Below are 15,366 nucleotides of genomic sequence, written 5' to 3'. Positions count from 1 at the left end.
TCCAGATGTGGTCTCACCAAGGTCCTGTACAATTGCAGCAAGACATTCCTGTTCCTGTATTCGAATCCTCTGGCTATGAAGGCCAACATACCATTTGCCTTCTTTACCGCCTGCTGCACCTGCATGCTTACCTTCAGCGACTGGTGTACAAGGACACCCGTCTCGTTGCGCATTCCTCTTTCTCAATTTATAGCAATTCAAATGATAATCTGCCTTCCTGTTTTTGCTATCAAAATGGATAACCTCACATGATATTGCATCTGCCATGCATTTGCCCACTCACTCAGCTTGTCCAAATCACACAGAAGCATCTCTGCATCATCCTCACAGCTCCTCCTCCCATCCAGCTTTCTGTCATCTGCAAATTTGGATATATTACATTTAATTCCCTCATCTAAATCATTAATAAATATTGCGAATAGCTGGGGTCCTAGCACCAATCCTCGCGATACCCCACTAGTCACTGTCATTCGGAAAGAGACCCGTTTATTCCTACTCTTTGTTTCCTGTCTGCCAACCAGTTTTCTATCCATCTCAATACACTACCCACAATCCCATGTGCTTTAACTTTATATGCCAATCTCTTATGTGGGACTTTGTTGAAAGCCTTCCGAAAGCCCAAATAAACCACATCCACTGGCTCCCCCTCATCAACTCTACTATTTACATCCTCAAAAAATTCCAGTAGATTTGTCAAACATGATTTCCCTTTCATAAATCCACGCTGACTCTGTCCGATTCTGCCACCGTTTTCCACGTGCTCAGCTATTAAATCTTTTATAATGAACTCAAGAATTTTCCCCACTACCGACGTCAGGCTGACTGGTCTATGATTCCCTGTTTTCTCTCTGCCTCCCTTTTTAAAAAGTGGGGTTACATTAGCTAGCCTCCAATCTGTAGGAACTGTTCCAGAGTCTATAGAATGACCACCAATGCATCCACTATTTCTAGAGCCACTTCCTTAGGTACTCTGAGATGTAGATTATCAGGCCCCAGGGATTTATCGGCCTTCAATCCCATCAATTTCCCCAACAACATTTCCCTACTAATACTGATTTCTTTCAGTTCCTCACTAAACCCTGTGTTCCCCAACATTTCTGGTATGTTATTAGTGTCCTCCTTTGTGAACACAGAACCAAAGTATGTATTTAGTTGGTCAGCCATTGCTTTGTTCCCTATTATAAATTCCCTTGTTTCTGACTGTAAGGGACCTACATTTGTCTTCACCAATCTTTTTCTCTTCACCTATCTATAGAAACTTTTACAGTCAGTTTTTATGTTCCCTGCAAGCTTAATCTCGTACTCTATTTTCCCTTTCTTAATCAATCCCTTGGTCCTCCTTTGCTGAATTCTAAACTGCTCCCAATCCTCAGGTCTGTTGTTTTTTCTGGCCAATTTGTATGCCTGTTCCTTGCATCTATCACTATCTCTAATTTCTCTTGTAAGCCATGGTTTGGCCACCTTTCCTGTTTTACTTTTGCGCCAGACAGGAATAAACAATTGTTGCAGTTTATCCATGTGCTATTTGAATGTTTACCATTGCCTATCCACCATCATCCCCTTCAGTAACATTTCCCAACTCGCACCTCGTACTATCGTAGTTTCCTTTATTAAAATTCAGGACCCAAGTCTCCAGAATCAACTACGTCACTCTCCATCTTGATGAAGAATTCTATATTATGGTCGCTCATCCCCAAGGGGCCTTGCACAATTAGATTGCCAATTATTCCTTTCTCATTACACAATACCCAGTCGAGGATGGCCTGTTCTCTCGGTTCCTCAATGTATTGGTCCATAAAAACATCCCGTGTACACTCCAGGAATTCCTCCTCTATGGTATTGTTACTAATTTGATTTGCCCAATCTATATGCATATTAAAGTCAGCCATAGTTACAGCTGTTCCTTTATTACATGCGTCTCTAATTTCCTGTTTAATGCCATTCCCAACATCACCACTACAGTTTGGGGTCTACATACAACCCTCACTAACGTTTTTTGCCCCTTGTGTTTCTCAGCTCTACCCATACAGATTCCACATTGTCGGAGCTAATATCTTCCCTCACGATTGCATTAATTTCCTATTTAACCAGCAATGCAACTCCACCGCCTTTTCCTTTTTGTACTATAAAGAATTTTAGGTTTGTCATAGGTATCTATTCAAGTTCAGTGGTGTCAGTCGTTCATCGAAGTGTTCTGATTGCCTCCTTTTATGAGAGGTGACATGAACTGTTCTATGTTCCTTGCATGGCAGCAGACCCTGGACTTAAACATGAATAATTGTTCAGCCTCTCTGAAAGCAGACCAAATTAAGAGTATAACAAAAACAGAATTACCTGGAAAAACTCAGCAGGTCTGGCAGCATCGGCGGAGAAGAAAAGAGTTGACGTTTCGAGTCCTCATGACCCTTCGACAGAACTTGAGTTCGAGTCCAAGAAAGAGTTGAAATATAAGCTGGTTTAAGGTGTGTGTGTGGGGGGCGGAGAGATTGAGAGACAGAGAGGTGGAGGGGGGTGGTGTGGTTGTAGGGACAAACAAGCAGTGATAGAAGCAGATCATCAAAAGATGTCAACGACAATAGTACAATAGAACAAATAGGTGTTAAAGTTAAAGTTGGTGATATTATCTAAACGAATGTGCTAATTAAGAATGGATGGTAAGGCACTCAAGGTATAGCTCTAGTGGGGTTTTTTTTTTATAATGGAAATAGGTGGGAAAAGGAAAATCTTTATAATTTATTGGAACAAAAAAGGAAGGGGGAAACAGAAAGGGGGTGGGGATGGGGGAGGGAGCTCACGACTTAAAGTTGTTGAATTCAATATTCAGTCCGGAAGGCTGTAAAGTCCCTAGTCGGAAGATGAGGTGTTGTTCCTCCAGTCCGCAAGAATGACCCAAACCTCCCTGTCGCTTGCCATTTTAACACTCCACCCTGCTCTCTTGCCCACATGTCTGTCCTTGGCTTGCTGCATTGTTCCAGTGAAGCCCAACGCAAACTGGAGGAACAACACCTCATCTTCCGACTAGGGACTTTACAGCCTTCCGGACTGAATATTGAATTCAACAACTTTAGGTCGTGAGCTCCCTCCCCCATTCCCACCCCCGTTCTGTTTCCCCCTTCCTTTTTTTTTCCAATAAGTTATAAAGATTTTCCTTTTCCCACCTATTTCCATTATAAAAAAAAACCCCACTAGAGCTATACCTTGAGTGCCCTACCATCCATTCTTAATTAGCACATTCGTTTAGATAATATCACCAACTTTAACTTTAACACCTATGTGTTCTATTGTACTATTGTCGTTGACATCTTTTGATGATCTGCTTCTATCACTGCTTGTTTGTCCCTACAACCACACCCCACCCCCCTCCACCTCTCTGTCTCTCTATCTCTCCGCCCCCCACACACACACCTTAAACCAGCTTATATTTCAACTCTTTCTTGGACTCGAACTCAAGTTCTGTCGCAGGGTCATGAGGACTTGAAACGTCAACTCTTTTTTTCTCCGCCGATGCTGCCAGACCTGCTGAGTTTTTCCAGGTAATTCTGTTTTTGTTTTGGATTTCCAGCATCCGCAGTTTTTTTGTTTTTATCAAATTAAGAGTATGTGAGGTGATGTTCTGTTCAATTTGTAAACTAGCAGAACATACAGAATACTGTGCCTGCTGTGAGACAATTGGGACCATTTATTTAATTTACATATAAAATAAGAACACACACATGCTATTGTACTTTGGGAGGAGCCTTTACTTCATATAAAAGTCAATCTCTGATCGGTCCACAAGGTTTCTCCTTGCAGCCTGATTTGATTTTCAAAAGAACATCTCCTTGACCCACTGAAATCAAAAGAAATCACCAAGGGCTAGACATTCCTGAATGCGCAGACACTTTTAAAAAAACTCATTCACCGGATGTGGGCTTCGCTGGCTGGGCCAGCATTTATTGCCCATCCCTAGTCATCCTTGAGAATGTGGTGGTGAGCTGCCTTCTTGAACAACTGCTGTCCATGTGGTGTAGGTACACCCACAGTGCTGTTAGGGAGGGAGTTCCAGAATTTTGATCCAACAACAGTGAAGGAATAGCGATATATTTCCAAGTTAGGATGGTGAGTGATTTGGAGGGGAACTTCCAGGTGATTGTGTTTCCATCTATCTGCTGCCCTTGTCCTACTAGATGGTAGTGATCGTGAGTTTGGAAGGTGCTGTTGAGGGAGCCTTGCTAATGAGTCCCCTATAGATTTGCCTCCTTGCCATCTTGAGTTTTAGTTATTATTAATTTGCCTACAGAACCACAATACAGAATGGGCTATCCTGAAAATCAAACACCTTTCAGTCAGACTGTCTTTGCTCAGAAATTGGGCTATGTCCTGGTCTTTTCTGGGAGATGTAGCCAAGGAACCCTGAAATATGAAATTCTCAAAGGAGAATCACTCTTCAGAATGGTCTGGAGACTTTAGATCCTGAGGAGGATCAGATCCCAATCTGGCACTGAGGAAAGATGAATGAGGGAAAAAAACTGAAAAGTCACAAGGTGTGTCAAAAACTAATCAGATCAGGCAGTATCTTTGGAGAGAAACAGAGTTAATGTTTCAGGTTGACTGATCTTTCATTAGAACTGTTGGCAACTTTCAGCCATTACCTTTATTGGTCTTTAAGGACAGCCCAGCTTTCATAAGAACATAAGAAATAGGAACAGGAGTAGGCCATTCAGCCCCTCAAGCCTGCCCCACCATTCAATAAGTTCATGGCTGATCTGCCCCAGGCCTCAACTCCTCTTCCGTGTCAGCTCCTCATTGCTCTCAATTCCCCGATATTTCAAAATTCTATCTACCCCCTCTTTAAATACTTGCAGTGATCTAGCCTCCTCAACTCTCTGGGGTGGAGAATTCCAGACATTCATTACCCTCTGAGAGAATAAATTCCTTCGCATCTCAGTTTTAAATGAGTACACCCTTATTGTGTAACTTATGCCTCTGGTTCGAGATTCCTCCACTAGTGGAAAACATCTTCTCAGCATTTACCCTGTCAAGCCTCCCTCAGAATCTTTTCATAATGAAGTTGTCTACTTGCAACAACTTCCTCCGCCAGCCCCTAGTCACCTTTGGGACTCCCAAGTGCAACTAAATATTTTTATGCAGGACTTTAATTTTTGTCCCATCCAGCAATATTGAAAGGAGCTGTTGCTGAGGCTTTGATGGAGTCAGAATCAGGGACAGAATGCAGAAGCCCTGCACTTCTAACCGCAAATTATAGAATTTCAGGATGACCATTTCCACTTAGGGAACATCTAATCTTCATCTTTTCACTCTGTTTTGTTTAAGTATTAATTCCAGTTCAATGACTAGATATAATTGTAGAATTATAGGGCAGGATTTTAATCTCCCTGAGGCAGCTATGTGCCTCAGGGACAGGGAGATGAAGCGTTGTTTAAAAAAACTAAAGAGCAAAACAAAAATGTCATAAAACAAGTCCCCTCATGTGACTCTGTCACATGATCAGGGACATGTTTTTAATTTAAGCACAAAATTTTTATTTTATTTTTATTTGCTTTAGGAAACCTCATCCCGCCTGTGGCTGAAGTTTCCTAAAAAGTGCACAGGCCGCTTGGCGTTTTCACCTGCCTGCCAACCGTAAGTTTGGACCGAGCAGTGTTAAATTTGAATTTAATTACCTTTTTAATGGCCTTAATAGGCCTTTCAATTATCGGAAGGCACGCTACCGACTCCCACGCACGGCTGGCAAACGAAATATCATGGCACTACACGCTGACATCGGGACGCTCATCATCGTGACATCATCGTGCAACATTTTACGCTTGGCTGCGCACCCACCCGCCGAGCTCAAAATTCTGCCCATAATCTTTTACACTTGTATGTAACTTTAAATCAGTGTCAGAGCCTAAAAGGCACTAACTGATGTAGCATGAAATGATATAGATCTTGAATGCATAGAGTTGAACACCCCACAAGGCAGTTAACTATTCTTGTCAGCTGTATGCTGCAATTAACTTAAAGTGAGAAAAAAATCAACCACGTTGCCCTGAAACATTGACTTTCTTTGATCTCCATTGATGCTTCCTGACCTGTCAAGTACTTGCAGCATTTTCTGAATAAAACTTCAATATTTGTTCTTCTTCTTAATTCTCTGTTTCAGTGACCGATATAAAGTGTTTGTTGACTTGTTCAACCTTGCAACCTTCTTGGTCCCAAGACACTGGATTCCAAAGCTGACCTCTTCGATTCACAAGTTCTTCATTACTGCAGAATGTTGTGATAGTTCGTACTTCAGCAGTGAGGAATCTGATTAAAGTAGAAACTCAGTGTTTTACACTGAATATATTTTGGAAAGAAAATACACAAATGTTCAAAACATTTTTTTAAAGCTTTTAATGTTCTGTGTAATTTTTAAAAACTTTCATTTGTACTTTATCCATTAAAACATTTTCACTGAAAGATTTAGGGGCAGATCTTGACCTGTGTGATATTGTAAGATGGGTGATGGCAAGTCAGCTTGTTTTACATCTCTCCTGATTTTTATTTCCATTGATAATAACATAAAATCAATATTTATCCTCTTTCCATGCTGTAATTAGTTAATTTAACACCCAGTATTCACAAGTGGTTTCCTGTAACATATTTCACAAATGTGTTTGGGGTTATATACATTTAAACCTATTTATATAAAATATTGTAAGCAATATGTAAAACTATTTTAATTCTTTGATGTGTATTATTAGATTATGAATTTATAGTTCAAAAGGGATAACTGATTTTAAAGGGTAATACTGTTCCTAAAGAGAATGGACATGCCTTTTCTTGATAATGTGTTGTAAACATATTCAATAATGGAATCCATCAGAGGTTTATCTCTTATGCAAAATGCCATGTATTGTTCAATTCATTCTCTCCCTTTCTGAAAGGCAAATGAAGCAAATCTAAATGCTTAGTTAAGGTTAGATGATCATTGGTGTGCTGGATGATATAAAGCAATGTTCATATAATTACTTATATGTTGATCATTATCTTCAAGCTGTTGTTGACATTCTATTCCAGTCTTTGTTGGCAGAAGGCCCTGCCTGCTTTTCTGCTTATCTATTTCACAAGCTACAACTCACGTTGCATGCCATGTCTTGAGTTTTTGTTTCTTTATTCATTCACAGGATGTAGGCATGACTAACAGGGCCAAGAATTATTGCTAATCTCTAATTGTTCCTTATTCATTTTTTATTCATTCATGGGATGTAAGCATTGTTGTCAAGGCCAGCTTTTATTGTCCATCCCTAGTTGCCCTTGAGAAGGTGGTGGTGAGCCGTCTTCTTGAACCGCTGCAGTCTATGTGGTGTAGGTGCGAGCGAAATATCGTGAGTGTGCAATGATGTCGGGACACTTGCCTGGCGTCGTCTTGCGCGATTTCACGCCCACTCGGGTGCCTGCCCGCGGGATGTAAAATTCTGGCCATAATTCTGTTGGAAGCAGTTCAGAAAAGTTTACTCAATTTATTCCTGGGCCCTCATGGGCTTTTTCCAAAGCCCTCATGGGCTTATCTTAAGAAAGATTGAACAGGCTGGGCCAATACCTATTGGAGTTTAGAAGCATGAGAGGTGATCTTATTGAAGCATGTAAGAGGCTGAGGGGACTTGAAAGGATGGGTGTTTCCTCTTGTGAGGGAGAGTAGAGCTAGGGGACACAATTTAAGAATAATATGTCTCCCTTTTAAGATAGAGATGAGGAGTATCTTTTTTCTTTCAGAGTAATGTTAGTCTGTGGAATCGTAGAGTTTGATAGATTTTTCATAGACAAGGGAGTCAAGGGTTATGGGGGGGACAGACAGCAAAGCAGAGTTGAGGCAAAAGCAGATCAACCATGATCTTATTGAATGGCAGAGCAGACTCAAAGGGTTGAATGGCCTGCACTTGCTTCTGAGTCCTATGATCCTACCCAAGGTTTACTATCACCTTTTATGGCCTTGGAAGCAGCAGTAACTGATGTGGAAGGAGAATGATATTTGCATACACTAGGTAGGGAAGGAAATAGAAATTCAATTAGCCTCTACAGCACACTCAGAGAATAATTATTCTTGCAGGATATATGGAGGTAAAGTTTACAGCCCCGGCCAGCATATTTGAAGTCGGGAGGGGGCACATAAAATAAATCGGGCAGCGAGTCCAACCCCGACCCGTCCCCATATCACGGTGAGCAGGTAAGGCGTCAGCCAGCCCACCCGCTCTTAGGCTTATTGAGGCCCTTAAGCTGTCAATTAAAGGCCACGAAAGGCCTGTCTCCTCCTCCATTGTCATAATATGGTGGGTGAGGAAGGCAAAAGGAAAGTAGCTAGTCTGCAACATTCCCAACTCGTGGTAATAGGTAGAAAGGATTACCTCCTCCAGAAAGGGTTACTTCCTTGGGGGTCCCTCATGCCCATCTGGGGCAACCCCCAGATGTTAACTCCCCTTAGCGTCTGCAACCCCAGGCTCTATAACTTGACCTTCCACTTACCTCTCCTTGATAGGGTCCCCAATCCCTCCCCAAACAAAAATCCTGGAGTTATCCTGAAGTCCAGTATCCATGGATTATCTTCTCGGGATTCTTTGTAGTCCTAGCAGCAGGATCCATTGCATTCAGGCGTTGCTTGGGTAACTCAGCTGCCAGCCAATCAAATTGGACAGCAACTCTCAAGGGCGGACTTGCCGTACCTGAGGGGCGGTAATCCCACGCTCACCTTGTTAAGGCCACCTCCAGTGTATTTTCGCTGTGGGGTAGCCTGTTTAAGTTGGTGAGCTGCCAAGTGTCAACCAACTTTTCTACTGGGTGGGGGGAGATGTGGGCAAAACACCTCCCCTCTCCCATAAAAACTTCACCCCATGGTTCAGTGTTTGCAATAAAATAGAAAACATAAATCTGTGGCAGCACTGACATTCCTATTAAAACCAATAATAAAAGTAGCCTTGGAAGTCAATTTGAACACCTTCAAAAATAGAACTATGTGGTAAATGCCTTTCAGGCGATCAAATATTAAATTTAATTTTGATCAATACCATGAGCAGTGTTGAGACAAAACAAAAATTTAAATGTTATAACAGCTGTCTAAGGTGGCAAATACAAAAGTTGTTTAGAGCATTTAAAGTATTGTGGTAAGGAATGAAGGGTGGGAACTATCATTTTGTTAATCAGCGTCATTTTAATGCATTGTATTATGTTGCAAAGCAAATTTTTGTCATTTTATTCCCTCTTTTTGTGTGAATGTATTGTGACCAACAAAGAAAGGAGGGAAGATCAACAAATGTGATACCCATTTACTGCTTGTAATTGTTGAGCACTTCCATGAAATATTGACGCATCTGAAAACAATTCTGAAATTGAAAAGACTACTTTATTGTAAATATGTACATTCCTTATCACAATAAAGTATACCTAAGAAAATATTAAGAAGCATCATAAACTTTGAAGATGGCACAAATCATGAAACAATCACATGAATTATTAAACTATAATGTGGAAACATCTTTGGGATTCTTAGTTAAAAAATGTTATGAATACTGACAAGAGATGCTGATACCTTGGTGTAAGTCTTCTGAGCTGTTCCATGGTGAGGTAGCTTGCCCACTGCCTGTGCATATCAGAAAATAGTGCTGATAATTTTCTGATGCTTGCTGGAGCTTTTCAAGGTACACCTTGTACCTTGAGTACCTACAGTGGAGGGTTCAGAACATTGATGGTGAAACTTTCTTGTGTCTCAGCTACACTTAACCACAGCAGGTATAGAGGAATCAGCATGTCAGTGCACACACCTATGAAAGGACGCATCTAAGTCTCCTCTATTGATTTAAATGGAAGGAAAATCCAGTGGGTCCTTTTCCTTGATATTCACTGCAGACCCAAACACCTCTTCAGACTCAAGTTTCTTTGGTGTCCCACAGGCAGACCAACAGCCAGGAAACACCAATTTCTTCTCACACAAATGCTACTGCAACTGAATCAGCAATGCCTAAGGGAAAAGAAACAAGCAACATTGAGAAACAACATTTCCCATTTACAATAATTGTTTCAGGTCAATTCTTCCCCCTTGTTTTTTCCTCTCCTCTCCACCATCTGAAATGAATAGAGTAGAAGCCTGCTCAGGTAACAGGTCATATTTATGCCACGTTGGTCCAGACGTGATCTGTCCTGCTGGCTGGATTCTGTGGACGGGGGAGTGAGTGGGGGGGGTGGGGGGAGAGGGTCGGGTAGCAAAACTGGGCAGGCTTTCATCTGGTGAGAATGGCGACCCACCACGACAGGAGTGCAGGTTTCTGCCGTCATTTCACGCTGGTGGGAAATCAAATTTTCAGCTCCTGCTACATTGTCCCCACCGCCTCCCATTAAACCGGCCACAGTTGGGACTGGAAAATCCCAGCCAATGTTTCCACTTGGTAGCCAGAGGCCATCAATATAAGATAGTCACCAAGAAATCTAATAGGGAATTTAAAGAAACCTCTTTACCCAAAGGCTGGTGAGAATGTGAAACTCGCTACTACAACGAGTGATTGCAGAAATATTAATGGATACATTTAAAAGGAAGTTGACAAGCATTTGAGGGAGAAGGGAATAGAAGGTTATGATGGTGGAGTTAGATGAGTAAAGATGAGAGGAGGCTCGAATGCAGTCTAAACACAGCATGGCCTGTGCCGTTTTTTCTATGTTACCTCACTGCCACTGGCAAGGCATGGGGATCGATAAAGAGTGGTTCGAGTTGCTGCTGGACCATGCAACATATTTTTGTGAACACTTCACGACTTAACCTCAGTCAGCATCCGCACTGGTCCTCCATGATATTGAGGTATGACATCCGTGGTCGGTACAACTTTCCCACAGTGTAATATCTGGTTATCCTCCCTCTCCTCCTCCTCCTTCCTCTTGCACTACCTGTTCCTCCTGATCTTGTACCTTTCCTCGGGCCTCCACTTGCTCACAATGACTTGCTTCTATTGTGCCTATGTGCGAGGGTGTCATGCACATCTTGTTTCATCCTTGGCACAATGCACAATGCTCTCCTTCTCAAGCACAATGTTCTTCCTGTCACCTGGGTATGAGAGTCAGTAGGAGCAACAAAATTTGCCGTCAAGTCCAGCATCTCACCTTCTTACTCCCTTGGGTTAAAGCCAGACAGTTGTTATTGATTATTTGCCACTTTTGGGGCAGTTGATACAACTTGAAAGCATATTACAAAGGGGTCCCTACACCTCTCTAAAAGAGTACCCTAACTACCCAAACAAATCCGTAAAGTTCAGATTTGCTCTTATTGAGTTTCCCACTCCCTACTTCACCAAAATCACATGAGTGGAGACAGTTGCTGATTTAAATGGGCAGCTGCCTCTGCAAAAGATGCATGTGCAAAGTGCAACCCGCCCCCTTTCCTGCCCCATGTAAAAATGGTAGGTGCCATGTTTGGGGACTGGACTTCTGCATTTCAGCTTCCTCTGCCATTTTCACAATGTCGGAGAGGTTTGCCATCATTGCGAAAATCCTGGCCTGGGTTTAATTCTAACTGAGACTAGTGAGACAAATTTTTTTCCTGTTAGCTGTAAGGGTCCTTGGTGAAATAAATATGGATGGTTTCAATCAAGTTATTGATGGAATAGTTGCAAAAACAAACCTATCCTTAATTTGTTACTAATTGGTAAATTTAGAGGTTACAGGTGTGTGTGAAATGGAGATTATTTCCTGATAAACAGGAACTATTTCAAGGTTCATAACTGGGTATATTTTTGGGCATGGTGGGTAAGCTTTCCTCTGTGATGTTCCTGACTTTGCACTGCACAGTTCAACCTTTGCTTAGTGGTAACACTTTTCCACTGAGACAAAAGGTTGTGAATTCAAGTTACACTCCAGAGACTTAAGCAACAAATCTATACTAAAACTGCTGCGTAGTACTGAACGAGTGCTGCACAGTTTGGGGTGCTGTCTTTTGATAAGACTTTAAATCAAGCCCCTATCTGCTCTCTCAGGTGGAGTTGAGAGAGGTTCCGTGCACCATTCAAAGAAGAGCAAATCTAATATTTATCTCTTAAACCATCATAACTAAAACAGATTATTTGGTCAATATATCGTATTGCTGTCTGTGGAACTTGCTGTGTGCCTATTGGCTGCTATGTTTCCATCAGTGAATTCACTTCAAAAATACTTATATGGCCAAAAAGTACTTTGTATCTCCCTGTACCAAAAGTACTTGACTTTCCTTTGTGACTTTCCATATTTGGATGTACTTCAAAAAGCCAATAAAATCTGGTTTTGATACCTTGGGCCAGGTTTTGGCAGAGTCAGGCCAACTCTGGAGGTTGTTAAAAATGTCGGGTAGTTGCGATGCAGAAGTCCTGCCCCCATTTCTGACAGATCCCATTTTTGCTGGTAGGGGGAAGGGAGCAGGGTGTGAATCACACAGGTGGGAAACACAAACTCAGCTTAACAGTCCACCTCTGCCCATGGCTACCTCCATGCTCTTTCTGAGGGTCGATGGGCCCGATTCCCATTCACACTCACCACTCACTTCCTCATCACCCTGCCCTGGAGCAAAAACCGTGTGGGGCAGGGCCCTTTATACCGAGGTGATATGCTGCCAATATCCCGAGACAAAATTTCCTGACTCCAGCTACCTACCTCAGTAGTGAAAATCCGGCCTCTAATGTTGATTTTTTTGCATCAAAAAACAGCCAATTTTATTCTCTTCTCTGCTGGGGTTGACCTATAACCTTCTACACATCCTGATTCACTGTATAGAAATAATGGCTGGTGGGAAGAAGGGGTTGCAGGCAGGATCCCATTTCCCTGCTGACTATCCACCAGCAAGAAAAATGCATAATGAAAAGATGTATTGGAACCAACTTGTGGTGAACAACAAAGACTTCTTGAGAATGCCACATGGTGTCACAGGAGTGGCCTCCAAAAGATTTTTCCGGAAAATGAACTGCTGCCCTGTTTTGTCTAATTCATTCTCAACATGTGGGTATCACTCACAAAACCAGCACGGATTGCCCATCCTCAACTGTTCTGAAAAGATGGTAGTGGAGCAGAAGCTACCTAAGATATCTTATCAGCCTGTCTCTCTGTTGTGGGACTCATGATGTTTTTATTATTCATTTTTTAATTGCACATCCCTAATTGCTCTTTCTTTTTTCTAAAGTTCTCAGGTAAACACCATTACTTAAGGGGCAGAAGTATGCTATAGGTTTAGCAGACGTATAACCTATGGTTACAAGGCAATGGCTGCCTCTGCTACCATGATTATCCTAGAGAGTTCACTGAAATTCAGCTGAGTGAGGGCTGCATTCATTGCAAAGGTCACCCACATTGACTAGGCCTATCACATGGCCTTTCCATGGGGTCAAATAGCTGGAATGTCCTTTGGTGGATCACAGATGTCAAATGAAGTCTTTAATTCATGAAATAAAAACAGAAAATGCTAGAAAAACTCAGCAGGTCTAGCAGCATCTCTGGAGAGAGAAACAGAGTTAACGTTTGGCTCTTCTTTGGAACTTTCTTTAATTCATGAGCTTGGTGACATGGGGAATTGCCTCAGACACAGAAAAAAGAAAATCAGGTCTTGGTTCTTTCTAGCACTCCAGCTAGTTCAACACACATATGGCACCTAGTTTTGTTCCTTCTGAGATGTACTGCCAATACTGGCTCTTAATAGCACTGTAACTTCACTATGAAAGAGGAAAACTGGACTGGTTCTTAGCAGGATGACACTGCTGAGTGCAAGTATGGTTCTGATACAGATTTGATACTAAATTGAACAAGGTGGGACATCTAATAACAAAATATAAAAAATATTGTACTCAAACTGTCTTTGCAAATACAAAAATTCATCAAAGTACATTCCTCAAATGAATGACATTTTCTTTTCAATGAATTGTACACTGCACAGAAAACTCACCACAAACATTCTTCCCCATTTTGATGTATATATAGCCATCAATTCCCCATTTGGTTCCCCATGAATTTCGTACAATCCAGTAAGGGATATCACCTGTTTTTAAGAAAAATAGGGCCAGTATGTTACTGTTATTTCATTCTTGCCACTTGCTTCATGGAAAGCCAATATCAGAAACCATTATTATCAATCACTGCAGGACTGATCAAACAGTATCAGAGTAGAACCTATGAGATTGTAGCAATATTGAGTGCTTTGCTTGTCTCTAACTTCATTTTGTAGACGCTTATGTGACATAAAAAAATAATTGGAAGATTGCAGGATTTTTACCTTTGATTCCCCATGATGTGCTCTCTCTATATATGGTGCTTCTTCCTCTGAGAACATAGGATTGCACAGAGTGATTATGAAAATAATGCAACATAAATAGAGTGTAAAAGTCAGGAATTTAGTGATAGTGGAACCTTGAAGCAGGAGGGTATCCAAAAAGAAGGGGGTAGTATGGGGGGCAAGAAGGGGATTTGAAGTGTGGTAGTTGTAGGGAATCTAATAATGAGGGGGAGAGATAGTATCCTTTGTAAGCTGGAGTATGTTGCCTTCCTGGTAACAGGGTGGGGAGCATCTCAAACAGTATGAAAAGATATTGAAGAAAGAAGGGGAGGATACAGTCATTGTGATCCATATTGAGGCAAACACACAGAGTAGTGTAGGCAAAGTGAGCAAAAAATAACACAAATCCTGGTGAATGACAAAGATACACAGAAGTGCAAATGGTGACAAAACAGATAGCAATAGATACAAAAAGGGAGCATGAAAAGAAATGTTCAAGGGATTAAAATCAGCACATGCAATTTTACAATAACATAAGGAAAAAGGGGGTGGTCAGGAACAATGTGGGTTGCTTAAAAACTGATAATAGCGATACAGACAATGAAAATAAGGAAATGACAGAGATGTTGAATAATAATTTTGCATCGGTATTTAGAGTAAAATGAGTGGTCAGCATGCTGGAAATCCAAAGAAAACTAATATTGAATCAGGGTCAGGGACACACCTAAATCAATGTAAAAAAAAAAGAGTAATGAAGAAAATAATGGCAGAAAAGGGAGATGAGAACACTACAGTTGTTTAACTATAATCATGGAATAGTTATAGAATGTAATGAGGACACTCAATCCATTGAATTCACTGGCTCTGTACAAGAACACTTCAACTAGTCCCACTCTCCCGACCTTTCATGCATAGCCCTGCAAATGTCCTTCATGGGGTTATCTCACGAAGAAAGATGGTCTATGTCCACTGGAGTTTAGAAGAATGAGAGGTAATCTTATCGAAACATATACGATTCTGAGGGGACTTGACAGTTTCCTCTTGTGGGGGAAACTAGAACTAGGGGGCACAGTTTAAAAATAAGGGGTGTCTTACTTGAGAACAAGATGAGGAGGAATTTCTTCTTTCAGAGGGTC

The 15,366-nt window shown here is 41.5% G+C and overlaps 2 protein-coding genes across 5 annotated transcripts in view; one reads left to right on the top strand and one right to left on the bottom strand.

Annotated features, from left to right (window-relative positions):
* tdo2a (tryptophan 2,3-dioxygenase a) overlaps positions 1–6,299 on the top strand; it is a 103,656-nt gene extending 97,357 nt beyond the window's left edge. Inside the window, exon 12 of the mRNA XM_041178131.1 lies at positions 6,146–6,299. Within this exon, the coding sequence (XP_041034065.1) occupies positions 6,146–6,299 (154 nt within the window). The remainder of the gene's footprint in view (positions 1–6,145) is intronic.
* A 3,043-nt stretch (positions 6,300–9,342) lies between these two features.
* Positions 9,343–15,366, bottom strand: part of ctso (cathepsin O) — a 98,576-nt gene continuing 92,552 nt past the window's right edge. Inside the window, exons 7-10 of one of the 4 annotated variants that reach the window (XR_005944579.1) lie at positions 14,231–14,277; positions 13,904–13,996; positions 10,915–11,117; positions 9,343–9,976 (exon numbers count right to left, since the gene is read on the bottom strand). Coding sequence is in view for 2 of the 4 variants with exons in the window: in XM_041200777.1 (XP_041056711.1) it covers positions 9,953–9,976; positions 13,904–13,996; positions 14,231–14,277 (164 nt within the window). In the remaining 2 variants the exon portion in view is untranslated. The remainder of the gene's footprint in view (positions 9,977–10,914; positions 11,118–13,903; positions 13,997–14,230; positions 14,278–15,366) is intronic. The other 3 variants (XR_005944580.1, XM_041200777.1, XM_041200789.1) reach the window with 3 other exon arrangements.

This window comes from Carcharodon carcharias, chromosome 1 (assembly GCF_017639515.1).
Source record: "Carcharodon carcharias isolate sCarCar2 chromosome 1, sCarCar2.pri, whole genome shotgun sequence".
In the NCBI taxonomy this organism is placed as follows: domain Eukaryota; kingdom Metazoa; phylum Chordata; class Chondrichthyes; order Lamniformes; family Lamnidae; genus Carcharodon; species Carcharodon carcharias.
Note: the sequence above shows the minus strand (reverse complement) of the source record. Positions and strands in the feature narration are given on the sequence as shown.